Source organism: Somniosus microcephalus, chromosome 5, assembly GCF_052327205.1.
Source record: "Somniosus microcephalus isolate GS21.2 chromosome 5, FLI_Smic_1.0, whole genome shotgun sequence".
Lineage (NCBI taxonomy): Eukaryota > Metazoa > Chordata > Chondrichthyes > Squaliformes > Somniosidae > Somniosus > Somniosus microcephalus.
Genome location: NC_140991.1, coordinates 127,194,971 through 127,220,020, shown reverse-complemented (window position 1 = coordinate 127,220,020; position 25,050 = coordinate 127,194,971). Strand labels below are relative to the sequence as shown.

The following is a 25,050-nucleotide window of genomic DNA, read 5'->3' as shown; positions in this document are numbered from 1 at the left end:
CATTTCTCCTTGCTCATATTGTTTAAGTCCTTAATGTCCTCGTTAGCCGTCTCCATGGCTTGTGCTTTTTTAAGTGCCGTCTCAAACGTTAATCCTTCTTCTGACAGCAACCTTTGCTGTATACGGTCGTCGTTAACTCCGCATACTAGTCTGTCCCTTAACATGACTGTGAGCGCATTTCCAAAATTACAGTCCTGTGCGAGCTTCCGAAGCTCCTCCACATACTCGGTAACGCTTTCTTCCGGCCTCCTAATCCTCAAATTGAATTTCCATCTCTGTACTATTTCACTAGGTTTCGGATTGAAATGATTCTTTAGTAGACTCACCAACTCGTCAAAAGATTTTTCTCCTGGCCGCTCCAGGCTCAGCAGATTCCTCATCCGTGTATAGGTTTGCGCTCCCACACAACTCAGTAAAATGGCCCTTTTCTTTTCAGCACTGTCCACCTCGTTTGCCATAAAGAAATGGCTCAGTATTTCAATATACTCCTCCCAAGACTGCGACTTGCTGTCAAAAGGTACCACGGAGCCTACCGTTCCTGCCATCCTTGGAGTCCGGTCACTTCAGCCAAAAAATCAAACTCCATTTCGACTCCCGCGGCCTAGCCTCGTGCTTTTCCGACTAGTTTGCTAACCAACCCGAGCACCTCTTCCGAATACTCCAAAACTCTTCCGTCCTTTATTCTCGTCGCCATATGCGATATCTTGAGCTGGCCATAGATGGAGACAGACACAGGTTAACTCCTTAACATGGTTTAATCAACCCTTGCACATAAAAGCTTCTGCCATGAGGCAGCATAAACAAAGAGTACAACAGTACAGATCAGACTTAACTTAGGAGAGCAATTGCCACAGCACCACCTGGTGGATCAGGTTACTCATAACCTCCCAGGTTACTACACCCCAAAAGAATTCCCGTTACCAACTCTTGGCAAGGTGCAATGTCAAAGCCAGCAGCAATGAACTACAACAAAGTAAGTAAATAAGAAAAAAGTTCTGACGGAGAGTACACGTCCGAAATGTCAATATCTTTTCCCTTTACAGATGGTGTGTATTTCCAGGATTTTCTGTTTCCAGTAATGAAGCAAGTATTGCCAAGGGGAAAAAACAAAAAATCAAAAGTGGAAGACAACCAGCAACACCAATTAATGCATGGAGCAAAATGTAGTAAACAGCACATGAAAACATAAGAAAGTTATTTTGTGGAAAACCTACGTGCTGCCTTTAAGTAGCCTGCTTTTCAGACAAGGCCATGAGACTTCAGGGGTTGTCCAAAAAACTGGACGTACAGGACAGTGGGCAGAACCTTGTCCAAAAATGTAACATTTAACATGGGACCTTCTCTCGATAATTTAATTGTTAATTTGAGGCCTGCACTTGCTGGCAGTGTGGCTTCCTTTTATTGAATCGCCCGCCAGAAAATCAGGCGTTCCTCGCATTAGTTGCATGGACTCTGCGGCCAATTTTCCAACCCGCTGCCCGCAAAGTCTTGTGCCACCAGCAGGGCCTCATAAACTCAGCAAAATATTTCAGTATTATTGAGTTGGCAGGTCTATGCTAAATGAAAACAGTACTGTGGGAGTGGGGAAGGCACATTCAATACAAAGTGTTCAACCTTTCTGCCACCCATGTACAGATAATATTTTAAAAAATAAAAGAAATCCAGATTCACACCGTGGGCCTAGCTCCCATTCAGACTCTGCACCAGAAGGTAGGGGTCACGAGGAACTTGAGCTGGCATCAACCATGGCCCTATTTACTGATCAATTACTTTGAAAGAATGGCAGTCAGCATCCTTTTCATTCCTGTCTACTAATTCAGAGTACATATTCTTTCCTTAACTCAGTGCAGCCAGAGTACAAATCTGGGCTCTTCAGCAATTCAAAGCGCCACCTCATTATTACCGCGGATAGTAAATTAAAAAAAAACAGGTGGGAAATATAAAAGAGGGAAAACTGCGTTAAAATATCTCTAACCAGGGGATAGTGGAACAAACTAATGTTTTCTAGCATGATCATTTTCATAAACAACCTGAGGAAGGACAATGGAAGGAATTCACTTTTCAAAGTAAAAATTCAGGGTTTGATAAGGAGAGAATCCCTCTGAAGTTTGGTTAGGAGGTAAAAAGTTACTGTTTACTAAAAGCAATGTAAACAAAGCACGTACAAGGGAAAACACACAGCTCGGCATAAATTGAGCTTTTCCGTTAAAAATTGTATACTTCTGAACTTTAAACTTCTTTTACTCCAAACAAATTCAAAGCTTTGGTTATCAAAAACTTCGGAAAGAGATTTGCCTTCAGCAGTGCCCTCAATGAACTAGATGATCAACTGTTGCAAACACTGAACTGATGCAATCAACCCTGCAGGGAACACCCACTGCAGCTCCAGTAAGGAACTCCCATTTGTTTCCAAATATTTGGCACCAAGCCTCCATTGCTTCCAGTTACAGATGCCATAAGGATCTGGTTTGAGATGCAGTTACCACCGTTACTAGTTTATTTAAAAATCAAGGTCGGAAAGGGAAAGCATTTGATAGAACATATTTTCCCCACCAGAAAACCTAATTATAGCAAAATAAATTTGTAAGATGAAAGCAAAAGTTAATGTAAAACCGCCAAAAGTAATACAAAACAAAACACAAAGCAACATCATAATGAAAGTTAAAGTTTTATAAGTGAAACATCTTAAAGGAAATACTTCAAGATTTATGATTCAAAATTGGTAAATAATGTACAGATCTATATTTTGAGAGTAGGACACTTTGATTTTCTCTCTTCGTGATCTCTTGGACAACGTGCTAACTGTTGACCGGCCAGGCAGCTCCCTTTTGCCCAAAACCTCTACTAATGCCACTTTAACAAGCATGAACTTGAACAGAGAACACACTCATTGATGAAGTCCTTAAATTATTTACTACACTACAAAGCACTGTATTAACATGCCCACCATTAACGGAAATAACCCAAACTTCAACATTAACAAGCTGGAGGTTCCAAATAGGCTGAAAAATAGCTAACCCCTGGAGACGGATAGTATCCTAGGTTACTAAGAGACAGTAAGGAGTTTGACAAATATCATGAGAGAATTGCTAAATGCGAAAGCAGTCCCACTAAATTGAAACCAAGCCAATGTAGTACCTCTATTCAAAGAAGAGGATATATCTTATCTGGGTAACTATAGGTCCATCAGTCGAACACTGATAACCAATAAATCAATGGAACAAATCAGGCGCAAATTTTAGGATATACTGAATGCCTTCAATAACATTTTTTATGAGAGCTGCTGCTGAAACTGAAAGCAGTGAGATTTCAAAATAAAGTCTGGATATATTGATAAAAAATTGGCTGAAGGAAAGAATGCAGCGGGTACTTGTAAAGAGAATGATGTGTGGGGAGGGCGAGAGGAAAGTATTGAACAGAGCTCCCCAGAGATCACCATTGGGACCCCTAATGTTACTAATCTACATTAAATGACTTGAATTTAAGAAATCTAGTGCACTTGGATCAAATTCATAGATGATACTAAATTGTGTGGGGGGTGGGTAGTTGATCCAAGGGAACCAACCATGGACCTACAAAAGGAATTAGATAAAGTCTATTAATGGACATAACAACTTGCATTTATATAGAGTCTTTAACAAAAAGAAACACCCCAAGGCATTTTACAAATAGTCATAAGGAAAACAGATGCTGGCCACCAAGGCGAGATTAGGAAGGGTGACCCAAGGCTACTTAGAATAGATTTATTTTGCAATGTTTTTAAATGGTGGAGAGGGAAAAAGGCAGTAGGGTTTAAGGAAGGACTTCCAAAGGGGGAGTGTTGGAATACTTGAGTCTGGAGCAGAAGCATGTATAAAGATTTCCATAGCAAAGCAGCTAAAGTAGGGACAGTGGTGGGCAATGATGTAAAGATGGAAGTGATCTTGGTAATGGATAGGATGTGGGGTTCAAAACTCAGCTCAGGGTCAAACAAGACACCAAGATTGTAAATGGTATGTTTCGATCAGAATATGGCCAAGAAGGGGAATGGAGTCAATGGCAAGGGAGCACAGTTTGAAGACGTGTCAAAGATGATGGCTTCAGTCTTCCTGATGCTGAGTTGGAGGAAGTTACAACTCATCCAGGACTTGATGTCAGACACAACAGAAAGTACAATACCATGGTGAGTAGTGCGTGACATTTAGTACATACAAGTGAAAACTCCTACACATTGAAAAATGGGTGCCATACAATGAATGATGTTAAATAAAAGTTAAAAAGGAAAATTGAGCGATCTGGGGTTGATGTTAGATTCAGCAATTAATATGTCAAATCAATGTGGAACAGCAATAAACAAAGTGAATAGAATGCTGAACTATATTGCTGGATCAGTGGAGTATAAGTCAGAAGATGTCATGCTAAAACTGTACAATACCCTGGTCAGATCACACCTTGAATATTATGTTCAGTTTTAGATCAGCAAGACACAAGTGAAATATTCAAGCCATAGAAACGATGCAGAGAAAAGCCACAAGGCTGATCCCTGATATCAGTTACAAGGAAAGACTGAAAAAACCTGGTGCTCTTTAGGCTCGAAAACTGAGAAGGAGTTTTATAGAAGTTTACAAGATATTAAAAGGTATATATCTTTTCTTGGATGGATGAGCTAAGACAGGGCAATTAGCCAATCTGTATTTATCTGGTGATCTTGCGAGCCAGCTGCTATGAAGTGAACGAGACCAGGCCAGGAATGACTTTCATGTCAATCGTAACTCTGATCGGAGCAGCACCTGGTCTCCGGTCAGCACTTTCCAACATCATTGTAGCCAAGGTCAGAAAATTAGCTGATTGTTAAAATTAAATCTCTGTCTCGTCACTCCATGACTCTCAAAGAATTCACCTTATTAAAAATATATTCTGTGCGCATTCCCGATGGTTCAGTGAATACATGCACAGCCGAGTGCCATACAGAACTGGGAAGACTCGCATCTAATTTCAAATCTGTACTGAGTTAACTGATCTTAGCCAGTGCACTACAGTTAGCCTCAGCGACTCAACAGTTTGCTATTCACTGACCACTGTTGAAAAGTGTGCGTAGGTGGATATCAGGGAAAGACTGGATCAGGTTTGCCTGCGATGCCTCCAATGATTGAACAGCCTGTAAAAATTCAATGTCTATTTTTATACATGATGTATAATATAGGACAGGATAATATAGGATTGTTGCCACTTGTGAATCTGTATCTCAGCAGGAGTTAGCACTTTCATCCCTGACAACAACAAAAAATTGAATACAAAAGAGAATGTTTAATGATGGCTTTACCACTTTAAAATGCAAGTTGAGAACAAAGAATATGGAGGAACATTTTTAACAGACATACGCAGACAAAAAAACAGTTGTAGCCAAGGACAAATCTGGGGTTACTATGGAACCAGTGGAACCAACCAGCACTGCGTTGAGAGAAGACCTTCTCGCATAATGAAGTAACTAAACTTTGAACCAACCATGAACGACAAAGGGAAAAGCCAGCTTGGATGAGCCAATCATTGGAATCTACACGTGAACACCACAAGAAGAATTTGAGCAAAAAAAAAATAAGAACTGATACAATACCTAGTTTTTTTTTACTGCAGTTGGCCAAGATAAACGTATCCTGGTCTAAAGAAGAGAAGACGTCTAAAGATTTCAACAGACTTCAAGTGATCGTTGGTTTGGCCACCAGGCGCTTGAAGACTCCAGGACAGGTTAAATTAGGTTCTTATTTAATCTGTGTTAGTGGTTAAATAAAAGATCTTTGGGAGATAGTATTTGTGTGTTTCTGTTAAAGTGGCTTCAGGTCTACGAACCCTACTCTAACACCTAATACAGGAGGTGTAAAAGTCATAAATAATTCCTACAGGAGGAAGAGAGAAAATGTTTTAAAATTATTAAGTGATTATTTGCACCGCATTTTTGGCACTCTCTGCGGGCACGCGCCCGTTTGGTACGGCACACACGCACTTGATCCGGTGGTGCGGTGGCTGCAGCCAGCACCGTCACGCTTCCCTCAGCTCCGTGTGGAAAAGGTCAGGGGATCCGTTGGTGGCCGGGGGGAGCAGGGTGGGGGCACGGATGAGAGTGAATCGGGGGGGGAGGGGGGGAAGAGGATATAGAAGGGGGGGAAGAGGATATAGAAGGGGGCGGAGAGGAGATAGAAGGGGAGGGGGGGAGGAGAGGAGATAGAAGGGGAGGGGGGAGAGGAGGTAGAAGGAGGGGAAGAAGAGGAGATGGAAGGGGGGAAGAAGAGGAGATGGAAGGGGGGAAGAAGAGGAGATGGAAGGGCGGAAGAAGAGGAGGTGGAAGAGGGGAAGAAGAGGAGATGGAAGGGGGGAAGAAGAGGAGATGGAAGGGGGGGAAGAAGAGGAGATGGAAGGGGGTAGAAGAGGAGATAGAAGGGGGGAGAAGAGGAGGTGGAAGGGGGGGAGAAGAGGAGGTGGAAGGGGGGAAGAAGAGATGGAAGTGTTAAGTCTGTGTGTTATAGTGATAATTACTACACAGACTACAAGAGTAAATTCAATAGGTCTTTACTGGTTGGAGGTAGGGACTATACTGAATACAATATTACTACACAGTGCTTATATACCGGTGTGGTCACCACCGGTATTACGTATACAGCAGCCAGAGAAAGTAGTACATCTCTTAAGGTGGAACAGGCTTAAGTTCTCTTAAGGTGGAACAGGTTACATACACCACAATCCTCCCTTTTTAGCTTAACAGTCATATCCCCATTTAACATAACATAATAACATATATAACTTCAGGTATAACAGTTCAAAGGTTCAGTCTCTCAGGAGGCTTTCTGATGCGGCTTGGATAACGCCTCTCAGTAGTCTCTGATTCTTGTTGTTGAGGTGCCTCCTCTATTTGGTTTCCAATGTATTGGGTGTCATCATCATCAAGTACATTCCCTGCCGAGGTAGATGCTTCAGGTTCATTAACGTCTTCCACAGTTCTCTCTGTCACAACCATGGGTTCGACCCTTGCTCTCGACTCTACCAGTTGATCCGCATGACGCCTTATCACATTATGACCAATATCTACTGTGTACATCAGAGGTCCTTGTCTGGCCCGAATTGTTCCGGACTGCCATTTTTCGTTTCCATAGCCCCTTGCCAACACTGGTTGTCCTACGTCGAAAGTTCGAGTGGTCTTGTTGTTAATATGCCGAAACTGTTTATTTTCCACTTCCCTCCGCACATTTGGTTTTAACAAGTCCAACTTGGACCGCAACCTCCTGTTATAAAACATCATGGCAGGACTTTGGTTAGTCACTGCATGATCGGCATTTCGATATGACATCAGGAACTTGTCGACCTTGTGTTGCAGCGGAATCTGATCATCGTTCATGGCCTTAATTGCCTTTTTGAATGTCTGGACAAATCTTTCAGCCGACCCGTTTGTCGCCGGATGATATGGGGCAGAGGTATAATGTTTTACTCCATTCTTCTTTAAGAATTGTCGGAATTCTTCCGATACAAACTGTGGTCCGTTGTCCGAACAGATCTGTTCTGGCAATCCGTTCCTTGCAAATATTGTTCTTAACACCGCAATTGTCTTTTCTGAAGTAGTGGTATTCATCTTGATGACTTCTGGCCATTTGGAATGTGCGTCCACCACGATTAGGAACATGGAGTCCATGAATGGACCAGCAAAGTCAATGTGTACGCGTTGCCATGGGGCTGAAGGCCATTCCCATGGGTGTAGCGGTGCGATCGGAGGTGCATTTTGCACTTTTTGGCACCCAGCGCAGCTTTTCGTTAACTCCTCAATCTGTTGGTCAATACCCGGCCACCATACATAAGCCCTAGCAAGACTTTTCATTTTAACTCCCCCCAGATGACCTTCATGCAGTTCGTTTAAAACTCTTTCCCTTAACTTGGGAGGAATAATCACTCTTGTCCCGTACATCAAGGTACCATGGCAGACGGACAGCTGGTCTCGCCTTGCCGAAAATGCCGGTAACAGAGGATCACCCCGTGTTGGCCATCCTTTCACTGTCACCTCGTAGACTCTGGACAGTGTCGGGTCGTTCCTGGTTTCTCTTTCAATACTTGCATTGGTGACTGGTAAACACTCGATGATGGTTGAATGAAATAACTCAACAGGGTCAACTTTCGTCGTGTCTTCTTCTTCAGGTAGTGGCAGGCGTAACAGCCCATCAGCATTGCCATGCTGTTTCGTACCTTTGAATTCTATTTGATATTGATGTGCCCCTAGGAAAAGAGACCATCTCTGGAGACGCTGCGCTGTCATCACCGAAACACCCTTCTTAGGGTTAAAAATGGATACCAACGGTTGATGGTCTGTCAGAAGTGTGAATTTTTGGCCCTGCAGGTAATGATTAAACTTCTTCACTCCCCATACAAGGCTAAGAGCCTCCCTATCGTTCTGCGCATAGTTGCGCTCAGCGGAGGTCAATGATCTGGATGCAAACGCGACTGGCCTTTCCGTGCCATTTGGCAACTTGTGTGAGAGTACTGCCCCAATACCATATGGAGAAGCATCACAAGCCAACCGAATAGGCAGTGTCGGGTTGAAGTGAGCCAACACTTCCTCTGGGGTGATCAATTCTTTGCTTTTGCGAAATGCCTTCTTACAGTTTTCGCCCCATTCCTATGGTACCCCTTTCTGTAAAAGAGCGTTTAACGGGTGCAGTACCGTGGATAGATTTGGCAGAAATTTATGGTAATAGTTAATTAATCCTAGAAACGACCTCAACTGAGAGACATTCTCCGGAGCGGGAGCCTTTACAACTGCCTCAATCTTGTCAGGAGACTTATGAAGCCCCTCCCGGTCAATGACATGGCCACAGTACGAGATCCGCTTCTGGAAGAACTCACATTTCTGCCGATTTACTCCAAGTCCATACTCTTTCAGTCTGTTGAGCACCAGTTCCAAGTTTGCAAGATGTTGTTCATCACCATCACCTGTGATCAGAATATCGTCCAGGTAACATTGTGTGCCTGGAATTCCCTGTAATACCTGCTCCATGGCCCTCTGCCAAATTGCTGGAGCCGATGCCACTCCAAAAACCAGCCTATTGTACCGGTACAACCCTCGATGCGTGTTGATCGTGAGGTATTGGCGTGACTCTTCCTCAACCTCCATCTGCAAGTACGCCTGCGCCAGGTCTATCTTGGTGAAGTGTTTCCCGCCAGACAATGAAGCGAAAATATCCTCAATCCGTGGAAGCGGATACTGCACCGTGTGAAGCACCGGATTAACGGTGATTTTGAAATCTCCACAGATGCGAACCTTCCCTGGATCTCCTGGCTTGTTGCTCGCAGGACGTTTCATAACGGGAACAATGGGCGTAGCCCACTCACTCCAATCTACCTTAGACAGTACACCTGAACGTTCTAGTGCTTCCAGTTCCGCTTCAACAGTAGGTCGTATTGCATAGGGTACCGGTCTGGCTTTAAAAAATTTTGGTTGTGCATGTTCATCAATCTTGATGTTTGCCGTAATTCCTCTCAGTGTTCCCAGTCCCTGCTGGAACACCTCTTTAGCATCATCCAATATTCTGGACAATCGTTTAGGTTTGACATCTGTTTCCCCGAAATCTACCGTTAGTGCCTTCAAGGAGTGCCAGTCCATATTCATTTTCCTAATCCACTCCCGTCCTAGTAGTGGTGGACCTCCTTCAGGTAGCACATATAAGTCCATTACTTGGCTTTCTTCGCCCTTGTGGACCACTTCTACCTCTATTTTTTCCGATGGGGTACACTCTTTGCCCCGTGTATGTTTTCAATATAATCTCCGTATCCTGTAGGGGAATATGTTGGAATAACCTTCTGTAATCTTTCTTATTCATGACCGTCAATGCCGATCCAGTGTCCAATTCCATTTTTACTTGGACTCCTGCTATCTGAAGAGTGACCCAAATTGTCTGGAGATCTGCATCCTTACCAACGTTGTGTACTCTTAAGCTATCCAGTTCATTACTGCTAGCGTCTGAATCTGACTTCTGTTCGGTCAAACTGTTCTTTGTCACCTTGTGTACCTTTGCGTATTTTCCTTGCGGTGACTTTTTGTTGCTGGTCTTCTTTCCTGACCGGCATACTTTAGCTATGTGGCCAAGCCTGCCACACGTTCTGCATTCTTGGTTTTTAAACCAACACTGGTTCTGATCGTGCGTTGTCTTTCCACAACGATAACATTTGACAGAACTCAAACCCAATTTGTTTGTACCGAGTTCCGGTGACCGTAGCTGCATTACTGCCGTGCCTCTCGCTGCGGCTTCGTGTGCTGCTGCCATAGTGACCGCCTTCTCAAGCGTCAGCTCATTCTCCTCGAGCAGTCGCTTTTTTGTATCCTGTTTAAATAAACCACACACAAATTTATCTCGTAGTGCCTCTGTCAGTCCCGTTCCAAACTGACAGTATTTTGCTAGCTTACGTAATTCCATCAAATATTCAGCATTGCTTTCATTCTGCAGCTGCCTTCTGTCGTAAAATTTAAGTCGTTCCGCTAGCATTAGCGGCGTGGGGTTTAGATGATTTTTCAGGACAGTAACAATCTCCTCGAACGTCTTATCCGCCGGTTCATCTGGTGATACAAGGTGTTTCAATTGCCCGTATGTCTTCGCACCCATTAAATTTAATAATGTTAGTGCTTTATCTGCATCAGGAATTTTATTTGCCTTACAATAATTTTGTATGCGTTCTACATACATGGCCCAATCTTCGATGTCACTATCAAAGGTATTAATGTTCCCATGTTTAGGCATCGTTGCAATTTATTGTATTTTTATGTTATCCAAGATGGCGGCTTCCCGCTCTTGTCGTGGTCCTCCGCCCACAAAATGGCGGTTTTCCCACGCTTCGCGGTCTTCAACCGTCCCCCGACGCTGTCTCCGCTTCACCGCGGCTCTCGCGCCTTCAGTTTCCCCAGACGCTGCGCCTTTTAGCCCGAATGCGGCCCTTATCTCCGGTCGCGATCGATGTCCCCGCGCTGCGCCTCTCGCTCGAAAGCGGCCCGGCCCTTATCTCCGGTCGCGATCGATCTCACCGCCCTTATTCCTCCGTCTTCCCAGCCCCGTCTGTACAGCCAACGCGGTTGACTTACTGTCGCGTCGCTGCCCGGCTTACCCACCACCGAGGTAGAAAGAAGAAGCTGACAGTCGCTGATGGAGGCTTCGAGGTCAGGATGTCTTCTGCACTCCGGTTTCTCGATGCCTGCCGCTCGACGTGTCTTCCAGTAGGGTGATGAGGGTGGAAACCTCTCTTCGACGTCCTGTCTGTGGACGAAGCCGCCGTGGAAATAACTGCCGCAGGGTAAGAATCGGACTCGTCGCCACTGTTAAGTCTGTGTGTTATAGTGATAATTACTACACAGACTACAAGAGTAAATTCAATAGGTCTTTACTGGTTGGAGGTAGGGACTATACTGAATACAATATTACTACACAGACCACGGTGTGGTCACCACCGGTATTACGTATACAGCAGCCAGAGAAAGTAGTACATCTCTTAAGGTGGAACAGGCTTAAGTTCTCTTAAGGTGGAACAGGTTACATACACCACAGGAAGGGAGGAGGAAGAGGAGGTGGAAGGGGAAAGAAGAGGAGATGGAAGGGGGGAAGAAGAGGAGATGGAAGGGGGAAGAAGAGGAGATGGAAGGGGGAAGAAGAGGAGATGGAAGGGGGAAGAAGAGGAGATGGAAGGGGGAAGAGGAGATAGAAGGGGGGAAGAAGAGGAGATAGAAGAGGGAGAAGAGGAGCTAGAAGGGGGAAAGAGAGAATCAAAGCGGGGGTGAGAGAGGATGGGGAGGGGGAGAGAGAGAATCGGAGGGGGGAGAGGGGAATCGGGGGGGGAAGAGAGAGGATCGGGGGGGAAGAGAGAGGATCGGGGGGGGAAGAGAGAGGATCGGGGGGGGAAGAGAGAGGATCGGGGGGGGAAGAGAGAGGATCGGGGGGGGAAGAGAGAGGATCGGGGGGGGAAGAGAGAGGATCGGGGGGGGAAGAGAGAGGATCGGGGGGGGAAGAGAGAGGATCGGGGGGGGAAGAGAGAGGATCGGGGGGGGGAAGAGAGAGGATCGGGGGGGGAAGAGAGAGGATCGGGGGGGGAAGAGAGAGGATCGGGGGGGGAAGAGAGAGGATCGGGGGGGGAAGAGAGAGGATCGGGGGGGGAAGAGAGAGGATCGGGGGGGGGAAGAGAGAGGATCGGGGGGGGAAGAGAGAGGATCGGGGGGGGAAGAGAGAGGATCGGGGGGGGAAGAGAGAGGATCGGGGGGGGAAGAGAGAGGATCGGGGGGGGAAGAGAGAGGATCGGGGGGGGAAGAGAGAGGATCGGGGGGGGAAGAGAGAGGATCGGGGGGGAAGAGAGAGGATCGGGGGGGGGAGAGAGAGGATCGGGGGGGGAAGAGAGAGGATCGGGGGGGGAAGAGAGAGGATCGGGGGGGAAGAGAGAGGATCGGGGGGGGGAAGAGAGAGGATCGGGGGGGGAAGAGAGAGGATCGGGGGGGGAAGAGAGAGGATCGGGGGGGGAAGAGAGAGGATCGGGGGGGAAGAGAGAGGATCGGGGGGGAAGAGAGAGGATCGGGAGGGGAAGAGAGAGGATCGGGGGGGGAAGAGAGAGGATCGGGGGGGAAGAGAGAGGATCGGGGGGGAAGAGAGAGGATCGGGGGGGGAAGAGAGAGGATCGGGGGGGGAAGAGAGAGGATCGGGGGGGAAGAGAGAGGATCGGGGGGGAAGAGAGAGGATCGGGGGGGAAGAGAGAGGATCGGGGGGGAAGAGAGAGGATCGGGGGGGAAGAGAGAGGATCGGGGGGGAAGAGAGAGGATCGGGGGGGAAGAGAGAGGATCGGGGGGGAAGAGAGAGGATCGGGGGAAGAGAGAGGATCGGGGGGGAAGAGAGAGGATCGGGGGGGAAGAGAGAGGATCGGGGGGGAAGAGAGAGGATCGGGGGGGAAGAGAGAGGATCGGGGGGGAAGAGAGAGGATCGGGGGGGAAGAGAGAGGATCGGGGGGGAAGAGAGAGGATCGAAGGGGGGAAGAGAGGATCGAAGGGGGGAAGAGAGGATCGAAGGGGGGAAGAGAGGATCGAAGGGGGGAAGAGAGGATCGAAGGGGGGAAGAGAGGATCGAAGGGGGGAAGAGAGGATCGAAGGGGGGAAGAGAGGATCGAAGGGGGGAAGAGAGGATCGAAGGGGGGAAGAGAGGATCGAAGGGGGGAAGAGAGGATCGAAGGGGGGAAAGAGAGGATCGAAGGGGGGAAAGAGAGGATCGAAGGGGGGAAGAGAGGATCGAAGGGGGGAAGAGAGGATCGAAGGGGGGAAAGAGAGGATCGAAGGGGGGAAAGAGAGGATCGAAGGGGGGAAGAGAGGATCGAAGGGGGGAAGAGAGGATCGAAGGGGGGAAGAGAGGATCGAAGGGGGGAAGAGAGGATCGAAGGGGGGAAGAGAGGATCGAAGGGGGGAAGAGAGGATCGAAGGGGGGAAGAGAGGATCGAAGGGGGGAAGAGAGGATCGAAGGGGGGAAAGAGAGGATCGAAGGGGGGAAGAGAGGATCGAAGGGGGGAGAGTGAGGATCGAAGGGGGGAGAGTGAGGATCGAAGGGGGGGAGAGAGGATCGAAGGGGGAGGGTAGGAGGATGTCAACAGCTCGGGGGGGGTGAGGTAGTCAGGAATCGGGGAGCAGTAAGAGCACAGAGAGCACAGTGGGGATGGGGAAGAACGTGATCCAGGTGTAAGAGGGGGGTTATGAGAGCGAGAATGTAATGCAGATGGGAAGACGGATCACGTTCTCCCCCTCTGTTAGATCTGGATCACATTTTCACCCTCCCACCACAGTCTCCCTCTCCTCCCTAGACCGGGTTGATTTCTTGGAATGCGCGTGTGTGTGGCAAGTGACATCATTGAACTGGACGAAGTCCGGAAGTCATGGCACTGTCACTATTCACTTCATACCCAATAAATGACAGAGTGATTATTTGCACCACAGAAAGAGGAGAGCAGATTGCAAGAGGGAGCAGAGGAGGAGGTCAGGAACTTGTTAGAGGGAAGAGGAGGTCAGGAACTCGGGGAGGGGAAGGTCAGGAAGCAGGAAGTCGATGGGCGGTGGGAAGGTCAGGAACTCAGGGGAGAGGGGGAAGAAGGATGGAACCCGGGGGGTGGGGGGAGGAAGAGGGTCAGGAAACCGGGGTGGGGGGGGAGGAGAAGAAGGAGGTCAGAATTTGGGCAGGGGGAGAGGGTCAGGAACTTTGGGGGGGGGGGGGAAAAGAGGTCAAGGAACTTGTTGGCGGGGGGGGGGGGTCAGGAGCTCGGGCGGGGGGGGGATAGGGAGAAGGTCAGGAACTTGTTGGGGGGTGGGGAGAAGGTCCTAACCCACGAGGGTGAGCCCGGTCTGTTCTCTGAAAGCAGTAATATGAGCTCTGTCTGGAGCCTGGCACTCAGAATGAATGGATCAAATTACACATTGCAAAGTACTTGATCACTCAAGTGGGCAGGATCTAATTACACATTCCAGACAAACTGCTGGGTGTGTCTTGTCATCCAAGGGGACCAATCAGAACTTTGGTGTTGCAAGTACACACTGCCTTTAAATCACTACTTCTTGCAGACACAAAGTATCAGTTCAGAGGTTTTTTTTCAATTCATAGAGTCATAAGAGTTATATAGCACAGAAAGAGGCCCTTCAGCCCATCGTGTCCGCGCTGGCCATCAAGCCCTGTCTATTCTAATCTCATTTTCCAGCACTTGGTCGTAGCCTTGTATGCTAGGTCATTTCGAGTGTTCATCTAAATGCTTGTTGAATGTTGAGGGTTCCTGCCTCTACCACCCTTTCAGGCAGTGAGTTCCAGATTCCAACCACCCTCTGGGTGAAAAAGTTTTTCCTCAAATCCCCTCTAAACCTTCTGCCCATTTATCTTGAAACTATGCCCCCTGGTTATTGACCCCTCTACTAATGGGAAAAGTTCCTTTCGATCTACTCCATCTATGCCCCTCATAATTTTGTACACCTCAATCAGGTCCCCCCGCAGCCTTCTCTGCTCTAAGGAAAACAACCCCAGCCTGTCCAGTCTCTCTTCATAGCTGAAGCGCTCCAACCCAGTTAACATCCTGGTGAATCTCCTCTGCACCCTCTCCAATGCAATTACATCCTTCCAATAATGTGGCGACCAGAACTGCACACAGTATTCCAGCTGTGGCCTAACTAGCGTTTTGTACAGTTCCATCATAAACTCCCTGCTCTTATATTCTATGCCTCGGCTAATGAAGGCAGGTATCCCATATGCCTTTTTAACCACCTTATCTACCTGTCCTGCTGCCTTCAGGGATCTATGTACATGCACACCAAGGTCCCTCTGATCCTCTGTCCTTCCTATGGTCCTACCATTCATTGTGTATTCCCTTGCCTTGTTAGTCCTCCCAAAATGCATCACCTCACACTTTTCAGAGTTAAATTCCATTTGCCACTGTTCTGCCCATCTAACTCATCCTGTAGCCTGAGGCTTCCCTCCTCGCTATTTACCACTCCACCAACTTTTGTGTCATCTGCGAACTTACTGATCATACCTCCTACATTCATATCTAAATCATTAATGTACACTACAAACAGCAAAGGACCCAGCACCGATCCCTGCGGTACACCACAGGACACAAGCTTCCAGTCACAAAAACAACCTTCGACCATCACCCTCTGCCTTCTGCCACTAAGCCAATTTTGGATCCAATGTGCCAAATTGCCCTGGATCCCATGGGCCCTTAGCTTCTTGACCAGTCTCCCATGCAGGACTTTATCAAAAGCCTTACTGAAGTCCATGTAGACTACATCAACTGCACTACCCTCATCCACCTCCTCGAAAAATTCAATCAAATTGGTTAGACATGATCTCCCCCCTGACAAAGCCATGCTGACTATCCTTGATTAATCCTTGCCTTTCCAAGTGGAGACTAATTCTGTCCCTCAGAATTTTTTCCAATAATTTCCCTACCACTGATGTTAGGCTCACTGGCCTGTAATTCCCTGGTTTATCCCTTCTACCCTTCTTGAATAATGGTACTACGTTAGCTGTCCTCTGGCACCTCCCCTCTGGCCAGAGAGGTTCTGAAATTGTCAAATTGTTTAAAATCTAGCCAATCCACAATATAGATTACTAAAACAATGATTTCTAATTTGAAATGCTTTTAAGACATTATCACATTTTTTGGAATTACTAGTCATCCACAAAGCAAGAAAGTTAATTCAAAACAGTGAAAATGTATTCACTAGTAGAAACTGTACAAGGCATCAGTTGTTTTATTCAACATACTTATAGATTTGTACAGCATCACAAACATGTTATAATGTGAAAACTTATAAACAGAGAAATGTTAACATCTGTGAATGCAGAAACAAAATCGGGGGGGGGGGTGGAAATATAAGATGATCTCCAAAAAATGCTGAATAAATGCACTTATCCAAAAGAGCAAGTCCCATGTGTAATCCTACAGATGGTCAAATCACGTTTACATTCTCAAGTATCTCCTTAAGAATGTATTTAGTGCATTTACCCAATGGTACAGCAAATACATTCACTGCTAAGTGTGGTACTGAAGAATACAGACCTGGAAAGGCCTACGCTTTATTTCAAATCTGTGCTGAGTTAGTTGATTTTGGACAGTGCATAAGTTGGAGTACTGCAGTTGGCCTCAGTACCCATAGGCTAGGTCTTTAATGAACCCAATGTAATTATCCACTACTACATAGTACACTGCATACTTTACAAAGGCAGGGGTAATGCTGTTAACTGCCAGCAGACAATAAATCCTCAAAATACTACAAAATCCCATCTCTGGTTACGATATTTAATTTATGTTGCAGTATTACCACAAATTCCAGAGCAGAAAATGACCTGGAACACACTAGTACAAGAGATTATCAGCTTTGGTGGTTGACCATTCAAATACCTGAGCATTAATGCATCTAATTTTAAAGAGACATATTCTCTTGCCACCGGTCAGCTTTATGTCCATACCATGCCAGCAAATGGTTGTATCACCACTTGACTCATTGCACTGTCCACAATGAGTGGTGCGCTCTCTACATACAGCAGGCCATGCACCACCCGACAGCTGTCAATTCACAGGCCTAAGCAGCCTGTGCCAAAGACAGCCTCGAGAAGGTGCTCCAATCTTACTTGTGCAACAACTAATATCTTCTCTTCTTAGGCAGTTCCTCGGAACCGAGGATGACTTGCTTCCACATTAAAAATGAGCTCGCAGGTGACTGATTAGTCCAATGCGGGACCTACAGTCTCTGTCACAGGTGGGGCAGACGGTGGTTGAAGGGGTGGGTGGGTGGGGTGCTTGGGTTGACGTGCGCTCCTTGCGCTTGGCTTCCGCTTGCTCCCGGCGAAGAGACTCGAGGTGTTCGGCGCCTTCCCGGATGCTTCTCCTCCACTTTGTGCGGTCTTGGGCCAGGGATTCCCAGGTGTCAGTGGGGATGTTACACTATTTCAAGGAGGCTTTGAGGGTGTCCTTGAAGCGTTTCCTCTGCCCACCTGGGGCTCTCTTGCCGTGCCGGAGCTCCGAGTAGAGCGCTTGTTTTGGGAGTCTCGTATCGGGCATGCGGACAATGTGACCTGTCCATCGGAGCTGATTGAGCGTGGTCAGAGCTTCGATGCTGGCCTGAGCAAGAACACTGACGTTGGTGCACCTATCCTGCCAATGGATTTGCAGGATCTTGCGGAGGCAGCGTTGGTGGTGCCTCTCCAGTGCTTTGGGGTGCCTGCTGTACATGGTCCATGTCTCTGAGGCATAGAGCAGGGCAGGTATCATTGCTGCCCTGTAGACCATGAGCTTAGTGCTGGATTTGAGGTCCTGGTCTTCAAAAACTCTCTTCCTCAGGCGACCGAAGGCTGCACTGGCACACTGAAGGCGGTGTTGGACTTCGTCGTCGACGTCTGCCCTTGTTGACAGTAGGCTCCCGAGGTATGGAAAGTGGTCCACGTTGTCCAAGGCCTTGTCGTGGATTTTGATAATCGGGGGGCAGCACTGTGTGGCGGGGGCAGGTTGGTAGAGGACCTCTGTCTTACGGATGTTTAGTGTAAGGCCTATGCTCTCATATGCTTCGGTGAAGGTGTTTACGGTGGTTTGGAGTTCGACCTCAAATACCTGAGCATTAATGCATCTAATTTTAAAGAGACATATTCTCTTGCCACCGGTCAGCTTTAGGTCCATACCATGCCAGCAAATGGTTGTATCACCACTTGACTCATTGCACTGTCCACAATGAGTGGTGCGCTCTCTACATACAGCAGGCCATGCACCACCCGACAGCTGTCAATTCACAGGCCTAAGCAGCCTGTGCCAAAGACAGCCTTGAGAGGGTGCTCCAATCTTACTTGTGCAACAACTAATATAAGTTACTAATGTGTGCCCTACTGTCGTTTCAGAAGAACATTAAAAACAGAGAACAAGTAGAGAACAAACGATTGAAGCCCATATGCTATGGGGTAATAAATATCTCGAATAGTCACAGTCATGATTAAGATCAATTCCAAAAGCCAAAAAAATTATTTTGTTAATACCACATACTGTTGACAGTTATGCAAATTAAACCAAAATGATAATGAATCTTGCTATCAAGCCAGCCACCATTAGCATGGTACAAAAATCTAATTCACTTGCATCAAAAGCAGTTGACATTGTTGAGATATAGCATTGCGATATATTGTAGGTCTTTATTTTGTTAGCTGGGAAAGAGGCATGCTGGCAGAAAAATGAAATCCAAATGAGACAAAGTGTGACAACACAGCACATTGCAGAACCCACATTCAACCAGGCTGCTGTACCATTTCAATTGAGATGCAACAAACATTTGAATAGTCCATTATCAAAATAGTTACTTGTGCAGCCCCAAATGAATCATCCATTTATCTCCCCTCCAGAGGATGAGTTTTGGAAACTGACCAAGTTGACATACATGCTTCGTGGTGGGTAGCCTAGCAGCAGCATCAAAAGTGACAGTGCAAGTGCACATAAGAAAGACTTGCATTTATATAGCGCCTTTCACGACCACCGGGCGTCTCAAAGCGTATTACAGCCAATGAAGTACTTTTGGAGTGTAGTCACTGTTGTAATGTGGGAAACACGGCAGCCAATATGCGCACAGCAAGCTCCCACAAACAGCAATGTGATAATGACCAGATAATCGGTTTTTGTTATGTTGATTGAGGGATAAATATCGGCCAGGACACCGGGGATGACTGCCCTACTCGTCTTTGAAATAGTGCCATGTGATCTTTTACATCCACCGGAGAGCAGGCGGGGCCTCGATTTAACGTCTCAACCGAAAGACGGCACCTCTGACAGTGCAGCAAGTCAAACCAAGTGCCTTCTCACGAAAAAAGCACAGATTTGGGGATAAAAAGTTTGAAATTACAAAACTGAAAAGAAAAGATAAATAATTGCTGCCAGACTAGGTTTGAGGACAAGAAAACAATAGAAGATCACAAAGTACTTAAATTCTTAATAATGAATAGTTCATGATTCACAGGACCCCATATATTCTCAAAGGACATGATTATTTACAATTCCTCACTGCGGAAAAGGAGTGAAAATTGCTTGACATAAATCAGAAATGGAGAAAAAAGAGCTAAACAGTACATAGATACAACAACAACGTGCATTTATATAGCACCTTTAACATAGTAAAATGTCCCACGGTGCTTCACAGGAACATTATCAAACAAAATATAACACCCAGCCACATAAGCAGATGTTAGGACAGATGACCAAAAGCTTGATCAAAGAGGTAGGTTTTAAGGAGTATCTTAAAGGAGGAGAGAGAGGTAGAGAGGCGGAGAGGTTTAGGAAGGGAATTTCAGAGCTTAGGGCCAAGGCATGGCCGCCAATGGTAGAACGATTAAAATCGGGGATGCGCAGGAGGTCAGAATTGGAGCAGCACAGAGATCTTGGAGGGTTGTGGGGCTGGAGGAGGTTACTAAAATGGCAGGGGGTTGGGAACCTGTGCAAGGAGACAGAGGAAAGGAAAACAAGGATTGAAGCAAAAGACAGAAAGCAGAAATGCAAAAGTGGCAGTCAGAGGAATCAAGGGTTTAAATCAAACATGGCCACAGTAAATAATAATTCTAAAAGGTCTAAGAGTGTTAAAAAAACAAGCCTGAAGACTTTGTGTCTTAATGCAAGGAGCATTCGTTTTAAGGTGGATGAATTAGCTGCGCAAATAGATGTAAACGGATATATGATATGATTGGAATTACGGAAACATGGCTCCAGGGTGACCAGGGCAGGGAACTCAACATCCAGGGGTATTCAATATTCAGGAAGGACAGGCAAAAAGGAAAAGGAGGTGGGGTAGCATTGCTGGTTAAAGAGGGGATTAACACAATTGCAAGGAAGGATATTAGCTGTGATGATGTAGAATCTGTATGGGTAGAGCTGAGAAATACCAAGGGACAGAAAACGTTAATGGGAGTTGTATACAGACCCCCAAACAGTAATGCGGAGGTTGGGGATGGCATTAAACGGGAAATTAGAGATGCATGCAATAAGGGCACAGCAGTTATCATGGGTGACTTTAATCTACATATAGACTGGGCTAACCAAATTAGTAACAATACTGTGGAGGAGGAATTCCTGGAGTGTATACGGGATGGTTTCCTGGACCAATATGTCGAGGAACCAACTAGAGATCAGGCCATCTTAGACTGGGTATTATGTAATGAGAAAGGAATAATTAGCAATCTTGTTGTGCGAGGCCCCTTGGGGCGGAGTGATCATAATATAATCGAATTCTTCATTCAGATGGAGAGTGAAGTATTTGACTCAGAGACTAGGGTCCTGAATTTAAATAAAGGCAACTACGATGGTATGAGGCGCGAGTTGGGTAGGATTGATTGGGGAATGTTACTTAAAGGGTTGACAGTGGATAGGCAATGGCGAACATTTAAAGATCGCATGGATGAACTACAGAATTTGTTCATCCCGGTTTGGCATAAAAATAAAACAAAAAAGGTGAATCAACCATGGTTAACAAGGGAAATTAGGGATAGCATAAGATCCAAGGTGAGGACATATAAATTGGCCAGAAAAAGCAGCAAACCTGAGGATTGGGAGCAGTTTAGGATTCAACAAAGGAGGACAAAGGGATTAATTAAGAGGGGGAAAATAGAGTATGAGAGTAAGCTTGCAGGAAACATAAAAACTGACTGTAAAAGCTTCTATAGATATGTGAAGAGAAAAAGATTGGTGAAGTCAACCGTAGGTCCCTTGCAGTCAAAATCAGGGGATTTTATAATGGGGAACAAAGAAATGGCAGACCAATTACTTTGGTTCTGTCTTCACAAAGGAGGACACAAATAACCTCCCAGAGATGTCGGAGAACATAGGGTCTGATGAAAGGGAGGAACTGAAAGAAATCAGTATTTGTAGGGAAATGGTGTTAGGGAAATTGACGGGATTGAAGGCCGATAAATCCCCAGGGCCTGATAATCTACATCCTAGGGTACTTAAGGAAGTGGCCCTAGAAATAGTAGATGCATTGCTGGCCATCTTCCAAAATTCTATAGACTCTGAACAGTTCCCATGGATTGGAGGGTAGCTAATGTTACCCCACTATTCAAAAAAGGTGGTAGAGAGAAAACGGGGAATTACCGGTAAGCCCGACATCGGTAGCGGCGGAAATGCTGGAGTCCATTAATAAAAGATGTAATAGCAGAGCACTTGGAAAACAGTGACAGGATCGGACAAAGTGAACATGGATTTACAAAGGGTAAATCGTGCTTGACTAATCTACTGGAATTTTTTGAGGATGTAACTGGTAAAATAGATAAGGGAGAACCAGTGGATGTGGTGTATTTGGATTTTCAGAAGGCTTTCGATAAGGTCCCGCATAAGAGATTAGCGTGTAAAGTTAAGGCACATGGGATTGGGGGCAAGGTACTGACTTGGATAGAGAACTGGTTGGCAGACAGGAAGCAAAGAGTTGGAATAAACGGGTCGTTTTCCGAGTGGGGTACCACAGGGATCGGTCCTAGGACCCCAGCTATTCACAATATATATTAATGATCTAGACGAGGGAACTGGATGTAATATCTCCAAGTTTGCAGACGACACAAAGCTGGGTGGGCGTGTGTGCTGTGAGGAGGATGCCGGGAAACTCCAGTATGATTTGGACAGGTTGGGTGATTGGGCAGATGCATGGCAGATGCAGTATAATGTGGATAAATGCGAGGTTATCCACTTTGGTGGCAAAAACAGGAAGGCAGATTATTATCTGAACGGCAATAGATTGGGAGAAGGAGAAGTGCAACGAGACATGGGTGTCCTTGTGCACCAGTCGCTGAAGGTAAGCATGCAGGTGCAGCAGGCGGTTAAGAAGACAAATGGTATGTTGGCCTTCGTAGCGAGAGGGTTTGAGTACAGGAACAAGGATGTCTTGCTGCAGTTGTACACAGCCTTGGTGAGACCATGCCTCGAGTATTGTGTGCAGTTTTGGTCGCCTTATCTGAGGAAGGATGTTCTTCCCATGGAGGGAGTGCAACGAAGATTCACCAGGCTGATACCTGGGATGGCAGGAATGACGTATGAGGAGAGATTGGGTCGATTGGGCTTATACTCGCTGGAGTTTAGAAGAATGAGAGGGGATCTCATTGAAACTTATAAAATTCTAACAGGACTAGACAGACTTGATGCAGGAAGGATGTTCCCGATGGCCGGGGAGTCCAGAACCAGGGGGTCACAGTCTAAGGATAAGGAGTAAGCCATTTAGGACAGAGATGAGGAGGAATTTCTTCACCCAAAGAGTGGTGAACCTGTGGAATTCTCTACCACAGAAGGCAGTTGAGGCCAATTCATTAAATATATTCAAGAAGGAGTTAAATATATTTCTTAAGGCTAAAGGGATCAAGGGATATGGGGAGAAGGCAGGGACAGGGTACTGAATTTGGATGATCAGCCATGATCTCATTTAATGGCAGAGCAGGCTCGAGGGGCCGAATGGCCTACTTCTGCTCCTATCTTCTATGTTTCTATGTTTACAGAGATAGGGAGGGGCGAGGCCATGGAGGGATTTGAATACAAGGGTGAGAATTTTAAAATGAAGGCATTGCCAGATCAGAAACCAATGTAGGTCAGCGAGCCCAGGGGTGATGGACGAACGGGACTTGGTGCAAGTTAGGATACATAATGGGCCAAAAATTCAGGTCCCCACGGGTGAGTACGCGCTGGGTAATCACGCGTAGGCCCAACGAAAGTGCCAGTTTCGTGCATGCGCGGGAAACCGGAACTTCCATTCTCTTAAAGGAAGGGGTTCACAGGTCGAATGCGTGCACCGGAGAGGCAGCGCGTACGCCTGGAACTTCCGTTTTTTTTGCAGGTTTCTGCGGGAGGGTAAGTCTCCAGCAGCTACGCTTTTAAAAAGCAGTCGCAAGGCCTGCTTTTAACAAGGTAAGTGGTGAATTAAGTAAAATTAAAACGTTTTTTCCACAGGTTTATTATTTTTAAATATTTTAAAGAAAGGTAAGTTTATTTTTAGCCCCGTTAAAAAGTGTAATTAATTTTTTTTTTTTTAAGTTATTGTTTAAAATAGTTATTTTATGTAATTTATTGTTATTTTTAAAATGTGTTTTTTTTTTAATTTATTTGAAGTTTTAGTTATGTTTTGGGGCTGAACTCTCTTCATAGATTTGACAGGTCTTCCTGTCAAATCTATGAATAGAGATTCCCTGCTACGATTGGCTCTCCATGGCCCACGTGATCCCAGGGGACGCTTCGAACTAACTGCGCCCCTGGGCTACGCAAGCACTGCGCGCCGGCAGTTGGAGCAGGCCCAGGATCGGAATCCCATGCAGGCCCACAGCACAATGGCCGGCGCGCTAGGTAAGTGCAGGTCGGGGGCTTGCACCCTTGGGAAGCCTCCGACCCGAATTTCTGGGCCAATAATGATGTCGTTATTGAAGGCTTTAATGCTCTTAAAATAGCAAAAGTACCTGGCCCAGACAAAGATACCCACAATCTTAACCTACTAATAGATCTCCCGTGACATTGCTCATGGTGTGACAAATGATTCAGTGATACAGAATACAGTAGAAGTACAATATCAGCTAGTGGCCGCAGCCTAAGTCCACTCTGTCACAGGACCTGTTTACATAGGGAATTTCTATCATAACTAACTACATAGGCATTTTCAATGTTAAATGTTGACATAAAAAGCATGACCAAAAATCAATACAACTGGAAGTGAAGTTTTCAGACAAGAAATGTATGCATGCACAAATATTAAACAATCATAACAGATAATAAATATATATAATACAGATCTGTAATATACTAAAATCCTACATTTTCACGCGCTTCCTCTGTCAAGTTATTCCCATAATAAATTGTATGTCTAGATTTGTAATGGAAACCATCGATGGAACTTTTTGAAATGTAATTACACCCTTCCATGATGGTGCTGCAGTGCCTTAGTTAAAGAAAGACTTGCATTTATATAGCACCTTTCATGATCTCAGGTCGTCAGAAAGCACTTTATAACCAATGAAGTACTTTTGGAGTGTAGTCACTGTTGTAATGTGGGAAACAGAGCAGCCAATTTGTGCATAACAACGTCCACAAAAAGCAATTAGATAATGACCAGATAATCTGTTTGCTGTTAGTTGAGGGATAAATATTGGCCCGGGCACCGAGGAGAACAGCCCTGCTCTTCTTTGAAACAGTGCCATGGGATCACTGTGAATTTTTCCATTTTATAAGTCGTCCTGAGTGAGAATACAAATTTTGTGACCATTAGTGCCAAATTATGGCCACTTCTGTCCTGTAGACTGACATCCCCAAGAAGTAGGTGCCCTACTTCATTTCATGTCGGAAATCCCTACATGAAATTAGTTGGGCACCCAGTTAGGCAAACCGAAGGAAATTCCAACCTTCTAGATCGAATTAAAATCCAATTTTCACAGGTAAAAGAACACTGCTTTGACTGGAAAAGAAAATTAAAAGTAAAATCATCAGGCTATACTGAATCCAAGCGCTGAACAGCTGGGGGAAGGTCAACAACAACAGGAACATAACCAGACAAAAACTGACACG

At 45.9% G+C, this 25,050-nt stretch overlaps 1 protein-coding gene across 3 annotated transcripts in view; it reads right to left on the bottom strand.

The window, feature by feature from the left end:
• LOC147117307 (syntaxin-17-like) overlaps window positions 1-25,050 on the bottom strand; it is a 99,400-nt gene that overhangs the window by 10,791 nt on the left and 63,559 nt on the right. The window contains exon 4 of one of the 3 annotated variants that reach the window (XM_085988190.1): window positions 151-1,066. The exons of the other annotated variants lie outside the window; for them this stretch is intronic. Within the exon in view, the coding sequence (XP_085844316.1) occupies window positions 1,022-1,066 (45 nt within the window). The 3' untranslated portion in view covers window positions 151-1,021. Of the gene's footprint in view, window positions 1-150; window positions 1,067-25,050 lie in introns of those variants that run through there. 3 annotated transcript variants of the gene reach the window in all.